The sequence below is a fragment of the Chrysochloris asiatica genome, unplaced genomic scaffold (genome assembly GCF_000296735.1).
Source record: "Chrysochloris asiatica unplaced genomic scaffold, ChrAsi1.0 scaffold00078, whole genome shotgun sequence".
NCBI lineage: Eukaryota > Metazoa > Chordata > Mammalia > Afrosoricida > Chrysochloridae > Chrysochloris > Chrysochloris asiatica.
In genome coordinates this window covers 11598865-11610010 of record NW_006408596.1, presented here as the reverse complement: position 1 = coordinate 11610010, position 11146 = coordinate 11598865, and the positions used below count along the sequence as shown (strand labels likewise).

The 11146-nt window shown below is 44.1% G+C and overlaps 1 protein-coding gene across 1 annotated transcript; it reads right to left on the bottom strand.

Annotated features, from left to right (window-relative positions):
- Nucleotides 1-5105: 5105 nt before the first annotated feature.
- On the bottom strand, nucleotides 5106-7314 carry LOC102820402 (small EDRK-rich factor 1-like). The gene is made up of 3 exons (XM_006865508.1): nucleotides 7306-7314; nucleotides 5997-6110; nucleotides 5106-5144 (listed from the first exon to the last, which is right to left on the bottom strand). The coding sequence occupies exons 1-3, from the start codon at nucleotides 7312-7314 to the stop codon at nucleotides 5106-5108; spliced, it is 162 nt and encodes a 53-aa protein (XP_006865570.1).
- Between the last annotated feature and the right edge of the window lie 3832 nt (nucleotides 7315-11146).

The following is an 11146-nucleotide window of genomic DNA, read 5'->3' as shown; positions in this document are numbered from 1 at the left end:
AAAAAAAAATAGTGGATGAGTTAATGATGAGACTCATGGCTGCAATGGAGATCTTTACTGCCTAACAACAGGAAGATATAAAAGATGAGGATGAATGTGAGGCCAGAGAAAATGTGAAGAGAGAGGCAATAGGCCTGGAGTTCATTGGGAAATTGACTTTACCGAAATCAAGCGTGGTATGTATGGATATAAATACCTTTTAGTATTCATAGATACCTTCTCAGGCTAGGTCGAAACCTACCTGACAAAAAGAGAAACTGCCACTGTAGTAGTAAAAAAAAAAACTGCTTGAAGAAATCGTTCCCAGGTACGGACTACCGATCCTCTCAGGGTCAGATAACGGGCCTGCTTTCATCTCTCAGGTAACCCAAAAAGTAGTACAGACTTTGGGGACAAATTGGAAATTACATTGTGCCTATCATCCCCAAAGCTCTGGTCAGGTAGAAAGGATAAATTGAACATTTAGAGACCTTAACTAAATTAACCCTAGAGACTGGCGGAGACTGGGTAAAACAAACTCTTATCCTTTATAAAAGAGCAAATAGCCAAAGCTCAACTCCTAGTTTTGAAAACCAAATATGAATAGCTTAACCAAGTTAAAGAAACCAATCTGGGCCCATGATTTGGCCCAGGAGGTACTTACTCAAGGGGGGAATGAATGACCCAAAAGACCCCAACCAGAAAAATTCCTTTATCAATTTCCCTTCCCTAAAGAAATTTCTTTCCACATACCCGAACCCACTCTAACCGCCAAACTGGTTCCAGTAACCGTTAGAACCCTCCCTAACCGCCAAACTTCTGATGCCAGCAACCTTCCCTAGATAAAAGCCAATCAGCTTGAAAGTTGAATGTTAAACTTCCCCTGACTGCCTACAAAAAGGCCTGCGTGCCTGCTTTCGAGGTCTCCATCAATTCAGAAGGTAGACCCACGGCATGCAGTGTAACTTGAGATCAATAAACACTTCTGCTGATTGCATACTCAAGGAGAGTCTTCTGTGGGGGACACACATTTGGGCACAACACTTTACAGGAGCAGAAAGCCTCATCTTTCTCCCGTGGAACAGCTGGTAGTTTCAAACTGCCAACTTTGAGGTTAGCAGCCCGATTCATAACCATTACGCTACCAGAGCTCCTTAACTCTCCTCTCCTTAGGACCAAGTAAAGGACAGAGCCCTGGATTTGGAGTCAGTATACTTGGGGTCATTTCCTGGGTCTGCCACTTCACAGCTGTGGGCCTTGGGGAAGTCACTTCATGCCTCCAAATGTCAACTTCTTTATCCACAGAATTGGAAGGAAAACCCTCATCCTTTAAGCATAAAATGAGAAGAAAACCCCCCACCCTTTAAGAAAAAGGGTAGAATCACTCATATTGTTGGAGTAGAGAAGGCTTTCTCAAACAACTTTTATAAACATAAACCACAAAGAAATGTTGAGTTAAAACTTTTATGGTCAAAAATCACCAAAGTCAAAAATGAAGAGGCAGACTAGAGGGTGGGAGAAATATTTGCAACACATATAACTGAAAAGGGAATTATGTCTATAACAAACAATCCCCACAATTCCATTAAAAAGTGTATAGTAAGAAGGACAAAGAGTATCAAAAAGCATTCACAGAATCAACCCTGAAGGCCAATAAACATGAAAACATGCTCAGCTTCACTTCTTAGGTTAGCAGGGGCATGCAAACAACCACAGAGCATCCATAAATATCAGGTTGGAAAACAAATTTGTTAATAGCGAGTGTTACAGAAGAGGTGGTTGAAAAAGAAGGGCTGTGGGAGTGTGGCATTCTCAAGCTGGGGGCAATTTGGCAATAGACACTGTGGGTTAATGTGCTGATGAACTGCAAGGTCGCTATGAACCGCAAGGTCAGTGGTTCAAGCTCACCAGCTGCTCCTTGTAAACCCTATACAGAGTTACTGTGGGTTAGAACTGACTCCATGGCACTTGACAACAATGAACCTGAAGACGTGCATCTCTAGGACTCACGTCACATTCAGGTAAATACAACCCTAGAGAAACTCTTTACAGATGGGCTCAATGATGTTTTTGCAGTATTGATTTTATTAGAGGAAGTAAGGGAAGAAGCAACCTAGCCTGTCAGTGTGGTGGTGGTGGTGGTGTCGAGTCTGTTCCAATTCATAGCGACCCTGCTTAGGGTATCCGAGGCTGTAAATCTTTACAGGGAGCAAAAGCTGTATCTTTCTCCCACAGAGAGACTGGTATATTTGAACTGCTGACCATACAGTTAGTGGTCCAGTTTGTAATCCATTATGCTATTGTTGTTGTTGTTAAGCGCCGTCAAGTCAGTTCTGACCCATAGCAACCCTGCATAGGGTTTCTGAGGAGCGGCTATGGAGCTTGAACCGCCGACCTTGCAGTCCAGAGCATTAACCCACAGTGCCACACCAGGACTCCTGATGCTGCGAACACTCCTTAAATGCCTATCAGCAGGGGACTGAGTACGTACACTTTAAACCATCCAAGTACTAGAACAATATATATTAATCAAGGCAAAGGAAGGAGACCTACTTGTAAAAAAAAAAATGAATCCATCTCCAAATTGCACGTTGGGTAAAAGTAGGTTTGCAAAAGGACATGTAAACCCTGGTGTTATTGTATGTAAATGTTAAAAGGCTACAGAGCAATTCTGTCTATTCTCTGGGCTCCTACAAAGGAAGCCAGAAGTCTAAAACATGGGTAGGGAGGGAACACATAGACTCACAAGCAGTACATTTGGAGACAGGGAAAATTCCAGAGGTGTTTGTGACATTTCATTTCTTTAAAAGAGTTTCATTTCTTGTAAAAGACGCTGAGTGAAGGAGGAAGGGTGGGAAGAGAATAAAAACCAAAGCAAATGATTACTGAAGATTCTCTGCCTTGAGCTCTGTATTCTTTTACGATCTGTACAGGATCAAATTGACCACAGCAACTCAAAAGGTTAGAAGGGAAGCTTAGCAGACACGAGTGTGTATGAATGTTGTTGTGTTGTTTTAGTGCCATCGAGTAGGTTCCAACCCATAGTGACCCTGGATAGGGTTCCCAAGCAGCAGCTGGTGAGCTTGAACCGCCAACCCTGCAGTTCAAATGGCTTTACAGTCTGGCGCATTAACCCACAGCGCCAACCCAGGACTCCGTGTATGAATGGAGAGGAACAATTAGGAAAAGGAGGGTGAAAAGGACTGCACAAGTTGAAGAATGTAATTCATACCGCTGAATTGTACGTTTAGCAATTGGTGAATTGGTGCTTGTCAGGTTGTGTTTATTAACATCTACGGATACAGAAATTATTCCAAAATAATAATTATAGAACCAAAGTTTAAAAAAAAAAAAAAAAAGGATTAAAGCAAATCTGCTCAGACAGTGACATTTGCTAAATCTTGGTGCTGGTGGTGGTGGTGGTTGTTAAGTGCCATCTAGGTGGTTCCGACCCATAGCGACCCTGTGTAGGGTTTGCAAGGAGCAGCTGGTGAGTTTGAACCGCCCACCTTGCAGTTCAAACCAACCTTGCGGTCAAGTGTTTATCCTGTTTTCTAATATTAATCTCTGTACTTTTCTGGAAGGTTAAAATATTTCCTAATTTAAAAGACGCATTGGGATGAAGGATCTGTTCTATTACTTGATGTGGTGGCAGAAAGACAGAAAGCAGGGCCAGCGCACCCTCAGGTTGTCACCCAGGAACTAACCTTATTTCTGCAGTATGTTTTCAACCCCCAAAAGGCAATGGGAGCTTTCACTTTCCCCTCTGAAGCCTTGTTTTAATCTCCTTAGTGCTTGTGCAAATGGAGCGCACATTCCCAAGAAGGAAAACACTCTTGGAGAGAAGAGAGGTAGGAAAGATGAGAAATATCAAGAAAAGAAATCCCCAGGGGAGTGAAGTCTTGCATATCCAGAGATTGTTAGAGGATTGCTTCACCAACAAGAGTTGGAAAGACGAGTTTTAAAGAGGGGCAGGGGGAGTTCTCATCCCACCTAAGAGTGGAGGTGAAGCAGGATTTCACCAAGAGACCCTTGGCTCTGCAGTGCCTGGTGCTGAGTTTTAACAGCCAAAGTTCTTTCTAGCTGGTCCAGGGTCTAAACAACCCTGGGATACAACCGCTGACTTTTCTTATCGGTAGCTTAATTAGAGAAGGCCAGTCGAGGGGACTGTAATTCTATCCTTTTTTGAACACATGCATTACATAACGACTATCTATCCAAACTCATATTTTCCACATGTTTACCTGTTTGGGTGATATATACCTCCCCTACCCCATGCCCAGGCGAGTTCTGGTGTGGTGCTGTGGGTTAATGTGCCAGACTGCAAAGCCATTTGAACTGCAAGGTCGGCGGTTCAAGCTCACCAGCCACTCCTGAGAAACCATATACAGGGTCGCTATGGGTCGGAACCGACTCCATGGCACTTAACAACAACACCCCATGCCCCTGCTGTATATGCTCCCTGAGATGTGAGACCTGTTTCTTGCCATCTCCCTGTCATCGAGTCAATTCTGTCTCATAGTTACTCCACAGAACAGAGTAGAACTCTCCCTAGGGTTTTCAAGGCTATCAATCTTAACAGGGATAAACAGTCTCATCTTTCTCCCAAGGAGTGGCTGGTGGTTTCGAACTGCTGATCTTGATCTTGTGGTGAGCAACCCGATGCCCACTATGCTGCCAGAGCTTCTTTCTCCCCATACAAGACACCTGAATTATTTCATGAAGAGTGAACGAGCAAGTGGATAAACCAATGAAAGACAACAGCACCACTTAATCGGTACCTACTCAGTGTCGACTCATTAAAGGGCCTTGTCCTTCTCCCACCTCCCATGGACAAAGGATGGTGGTCTTGGTTTACTGAGGTCAGGAAACTTGCTCAAAGCCACAGAGTCACTTACGGGCAGAATTCTATCCCACACCTAGACCCTCTGACTCACACACCTGTGCTCTTGACTACTACTAACCAAACCCCTGGTCACCGAGGGATTTGGGGGGGTGGGGGAGACTGCCCACCATTTTTTTTTTTCCTGAGATAAGGCAAAAGTGTTGGTGCTTGGCACCTGAATGCCAGAGAGCCGGAATGCAAGCTGCTCTGTTGGGTGCTGACCAGGCGTAAAGATTCCCGTTTAGACAAGTGGCTCTCCCCCCACTCTGTGGTCTGGGAGCTGAGGGGGAAAGGGCAGTTAAATGAAAGGGGTCGAGGAGGAGGGTGAGGAAGCTGGTGGCCAATTCCAGAAAGGCCAGATTTCAATTTGCATAATAATTTTGTTAGTAACAATGGGCATACAGGACATCTATTTAAAGGCTGTAATGTTAATTTAATGGGAAAAAAGCTAATACAATTCCCCCAGAATTTTTCAATTAAATTAATGTGATGGGCTTTAATGGATAGCTTAAGTAGAGAGCAGGAATAGGAGAAATATTGCATAAATTATACATACATTTATATGTATGCTGCCCGTATATATAATCTCTCTGCTCTCTGGTTTTGACATACAAGAGGCTGTATTCTTAAATCTGGCCACCAGTTATAACTCTATTTCAATTAAAGTGACCCTTTTATCATTCCAAGAAGGGGGGCTCTTCCCTGTGGAGTTTCTGTACACCCTTCCATTCAACAAGACACCAGAAGTCTCAGGTCTTAAAGAAACAGAGCACTCTCTGAACAACAGCTAGCGATAGTACACACATTCTCAGACTGTCCATGATCAGCCGAGCCGTGCAGAAGGCTGCTCCTTTAAACCTTCCTTCCCAAAGACATCTGATGAGCAATAAATTAGAGGGGTGGCATTTCAAGGGTCACTCGATTCATTCGTATATGTCTTCATTCACCTTTCATTCAGCAAGTGTTTATCAAATCCCAACTGAGTGGTAACTCCAAAGAAATGTGCTCACACCCTCGAGCCAATGAATTGCCTTTATTCGAGGTGTGATTAACTTAAGAATCTTGAGATGAGATATCATCCTTGATTAGCCAGATGTGTTCTAAAATCCAACAATATTCTAACAAAAGACACTTGAGAAAGCCCTGTGAAGAGGGAGGCAGAGACTGGAGCGATGCTGCCATAAGCCAAGTTCTGTTTGGAGCCCCCAGATGCTGGAAGAGTCAAGGAACGATTCTCCCATGGAGTCTTAGGAGAGTGTGGTCGGATTGATTCCTTGATTTTGGGAGACGATCCATTTCTGTTGTTTTACGTTACCAAGTTTGTGGTCCTTTGTTACAACAGTCACAGGAAAGGAATACTACTGACTGGTGGTTGGGTAAAGTCCCTAGTTGGTCCAACTGAAAGGTTGGAAATTTGAAGTCACACACTTGGTGCAATTGAAAAAGGGTTTGGACTCTGCTTCCATCAAGATTACAATCAAGGACTCCCAGTGGAGCTCAGTCCTACTCTGTAACACATGGGGTTGGCATGAGTCAGAATTCACTCAGTGGTCATGAGGGTTTGGTTTTGTTCTGTTGTGTTTTTAGGTTCCGAGCACACTTCCAGCTGTGTCTAAGACTACTGTAGTAAGCAATCACACCTGACTTGTACCCATGTGATTTTTTCAGTCTTGGCCATACTTCTTGATCAAGTCTCACAACTATGTGCAAAGCCTTGCTGATTTGATGGCCACACACACACACACACACACACACACACACACACATTCCAGGATAAATTCAGGTACCCTCTTTATTCTTCCAGTTATCACTTGTAAAATAAAGATTACAAATGTGGTAGCCTGGCTGCAAATCAGCATCCCAGGTAGCCCAAAGAATCTAGTATGCACGCCTTCCCTTGCTGAATGGTTCAACCAATAGGATACTGTAGAAATGAAGCATGTGACTTCTGAGGCTGGGCCAAGAGCGCCCTCATGCTTGTTTGGTTCATTTGCTCACAGGAAAGCCAGCCACCATGTTGAGAGGACCCTCAAGCAGCCCTTTGGGAAGGACAATGTGGTGAGCACCTGATGCCTCCTGCCAACAGGCATCATCATCTTGCTGGCATGTGAGTGAGTGACCGGCCTTGGGGGTGAATTCTCCAGCCTCAGGTAGGCTTTCAGATGGCTGCAGCCCAAGTCCTCATCTTGACTGCACCCTCTTGAGAGACCTTGAGCGAGAACCACCCCAGTCAAGTGATGCCAGAGTCCGGACCCCCAGAAACTGTGTGAGGTAAGAAATATTTGTTGTTGCCTGTAAGTTTCAAGGTAATATGTAATATAGCACTAAATAACCACTATAAAAATCTTTTTAGACTGTCCCTGGATGAGACTCTCATAAAGACAAAGTGGGTTCTCTCTCCAGGACCTTCACATGCTTCCTGCCTACCCACCTTTACGCACCTTCTGCATCTTTCCTAAGGCCTCACTCTCTGTTCCCTTGTTGAAGCTTTTAGCTGATGCATAGACTCATTGTTTGGGCTTTGTGTGGTACTGTAGGATAAACACTGGACTGGTCATTGCAAGGTCTGCAGTTCAAATCCACCAGCCATTCTTTGGAAACCCTACACAGTCAGAATCTACTCAACAACAACAATAAGGCTCAATGATTAATATAGCCTCTCTCAGAGATATTGTCATTTTAATAGAGGTCTCTTGAAATCATCCACTCTGTCTGCCAGTTTATACACTATGGTGGCTTGTGAGTTGCTATGATTCTGGAAGCTATGCCACCAGTATTTTAAATACCAGCAGGGTCACCCATGGTGGACAGGTTTCAGATGAGCTGCCAGACTAAGATAGATTAGGAAGAAGGAGACATAGGCTACTTCCAAATGTTTAGTCACTGAAAACCTTCTGAATACAATGGAACACTGTCAGATACAGTGCCAGAAGACGAGCCCCTCAGGTTAGAAGGCGCTCAAAATGCCGCTGAGGAAAAGCTGCTTCCTCAGCGTAGAGTTGACGGTGATGACGCGAAAGGAGTAAGCCCTCGGGACTTTCATTTGCTGATGGGGCACAACTCAAAATGAGGAGAAACAGCTGTAAACACCCATTAATAATTGGAACATGGAATGTACAAAGTGTGAATCTAGGAAAATTGGAAGTTGTCAAAAATGAAATGGAATGCATAGAGATAGATATCCTAGGCATTAGTGAGCTGAAATGGATTGATATTGAAATAGACTGGTATTTATCAGGAGGGACTAGTCCCAGGAGAAGAACATCATGCTTGCTAAAGTGTAGGGTCAGCAAAAAAGAGGAAGACCCCCAATGCTGTGAACTGTCACAGGAGGAGAAGCGATGGGCTCAAGCGTAGCAACAATTGTGAGGGGTTTACAGGACTGGGCAGTGTTTCGTTCTGTTGTGCATAAGGTCCCTATGAACTGGAACTGGCTTGGTGGCACATAGCAACTTGAAAATCCAAAAGCATTTCATTATGTTCCGTCCTGCTGTTATATTCTCTACAACAACAACCAAATAAAATTTAATTTAAAAAAGCATTCCAAACCTAAAGAAATGAGGGTCTCTAGGTGAAATCTTGGGAAACTGGGGAGCTCTTAGGTGATAGAAGGTGCAGGGTAGTGCTAGGGGTTAATGTGTTTAACTGCTAAAGGGAAGGTTGGTTCTACATCCTAGTTTGGTGACTGTTGGCATTGTTGTTATGTGCTGTGGAGTCGGTTCCAACTCATAGCGACCCGGTACAGGGTTTCCGAGGCTATAAATCTTTATGGAAACAGAAAGCCTCATCTTTCTTCCTAGAACAGCTGGTAGTTTTGAACTGCTGACCCTGAGGTTCAAAGCCTAATTTGTAACCATTACACTACCAGAGCTCCTTACTTTGGTGAATAGCATCAAAGTTCAGGAGGGGCCATCTAAGGTACAACTGTTGGTCTCTGTGTGCAGGAGAAAGAAGAGTGATGAGAAGTGAAGATGCTTGGAATCAGTTTAATCCAATGGACCAATAGAGCATGTGAACACCAGCCTCTAGAACTCAGAGACCAGAACTAGATGGTGCCCAGCTACCACTAACAGCTGCTTTGAATGGGATTTGAACTGGAAGATCCCAGATAGAGCGGCAGAGTATGTGGCACAAAACTCAAAATTACTTTTAAAATTTAAAAAAGACCAGGCTTACTGGTTAGAAAGAGACTGGAAGAGCTTAAGAGTATGGCCCTCAACCACACTTCAGGTCTGGAACAGAACTCACCCTCAATGCCCAATTTTTAGCCAAGTAATAGACAGGTGTATACGGGAGACAAGAACATGAGTAAGGCATGCTCACCCTGGAATGGTCAATCACTCAGAATCCAAAGGGCAACATTTACCTTTGGACAAAGTTAAGAAGGAATAGGAAGGAGTGTGGAATGGAAATAAGAGCCACAGGGAGGAAGTGGGATCACTGTTGTTACATGGAGGGGATTGCAGTCAGTCATTGAGATGAAACAAAGCATATGATTTGTTGAATGTAAAACTGATGCTCTGCTATGTAAACCTTCACTCAAGTCACAATAAAAAGTTAATAATAAATAAGTTAAAATAAATAAGGAAGGTTGGAGATTCAAGTCTACCCAGAGGCCCCTCAGAAGAAAGATCTGGCAATCTAGTTCTGAAAAATTCATCATTGAAAACCCTGTGGAGCACATTTCTAACTCCAGCTACACCTGAGGTGGCCATGGGTCAGCACTGGCTTGATGGTAACTGTGTATTGTGACTAGAGGAACGGGGAGAGGGACAGGGAGCCTCAAATCCCATCTCCTGTACTTTTCACTCAATTCCTAGCATGTCATCAAGCAAGATACAGAAATGCTAACACTGACTCATTCCCAGGTTTTTAGCATCAGTCTTTGTTTCCATGTGCTGTTTTCAAAGGCTCCTATGGTTCATGTTGTTGTTGTTAAGTGCTGTCGAGTTGATTCTGACCCATAGTGACCCTGTATAGGGTTTCCGAGGAGAAGCTAGTGAGCTTGAACTGCCGATCTTACAGTTCAAATGGCTTTGCATTCATGCATTGATTATAAGGAAAACAGGATGCAAAGTGCAGTTTGGTTATGGATTAAATTATGGGTCCCAAAATATGTGTGGGAATCCTAACCCCTATCCTGGTATGGAGCTGTAGGATAAGCAGTGGGCTGCTAATAACAAGGTTGGCAGTTGTAACCCACCAGCTGCTCCTTGGAAATCCTGTACATCAGAGGTGGGAAACATCTGGCCCAAGAACTGTATTGTTGTTGTTGTTGTTAAGTGCTGTTGAGTTGGTTCTGACTCACAGTGACCCCGTATAGGGTTTCTGAGGAGCAGCTGGTGGCTTTGAACTGCCAACCTTGTGTCTCAAACTGAGCTTGTGGTTCAGCGTTTTATCCTTTTGGTCTGGCCCTGCCAAGGCAACCACAGTTCCAGCTATCACATTGAAGGTGATGGTGTGCCGTGGAGTTGGTTCCAACGCATAGCAACCCTGTATAGGGTTTCCAAGACTGTAAATCTTTACAGGGGCAGAAAGCCTCATCTTTCTCTCACAGAATTTCGAACTGGTAATTTCGATCTGTTGGCCTTGAGGTTAACACTCCAACTCATCACCACTATACTACCAGTACTCCTTAGCCATCCATCCTATTAGGGGTGTGTGAGCAATCACCTTTGTTGTTGTTGTTGTTGTTGTTAACTGCCGTCGAGTCAGTTCCAACCCTGTATTGCGCTTCTGAGGAGCAGCTGGTGAGCTTGAACCACCGACCTTGCAGTTCAAACAGCTTTGAAGTCTGGCGCATTAACCTGCAGCACCACACCAGGACTCCAGTTGTTGTTGTTGTTGTTAAGAGCTGTCAAGTCCATTCCAAACCATAGCAACCCTGTACAGGCTTTCCAAGAAGCATATGGTGAGCTTGAACCACCTACCTTGCAGTTCAAAGACTTTGCAGTCTGGCACAGTAGCCCACCGTGCCATACTAGGACTCTCATTGTTGTTGTTGTTGTTGTTATGTGCTGTGGAGTCGGTTCCAACTCATAGCAACCCTGTACAGGGTTTTAGAGGCTATAAATCTTTATGGGAGCAGAAAGCCTCATCTCTCTCCCAAGGAACAGCTGGTAGTTTCGAACTGCTGACCTTGCAGTTTGCAGCCCAAATTGTAACCACTACACTACCAGATGATGCATCAAGAAAAGATGGAAGGAATACACAGAGTCATTGTACCAAAAGGAAATGGTTAATGTTCAACCATTTCAAGAGATACCATATGAACAAGAGCCA

Excerpts from the sequence above, each read along its gene's own strand:
- LOC102820402 (XM_006865508.1), bottom strand. Across the intron at positions 5,145-5,996 it reads TCTTCACAGGGCTTTCTCAA|CTCCCAGACCACAGAGTGGG; the intron begins GTGTCTTTTGTT and ends TTTCCCCCTCAG.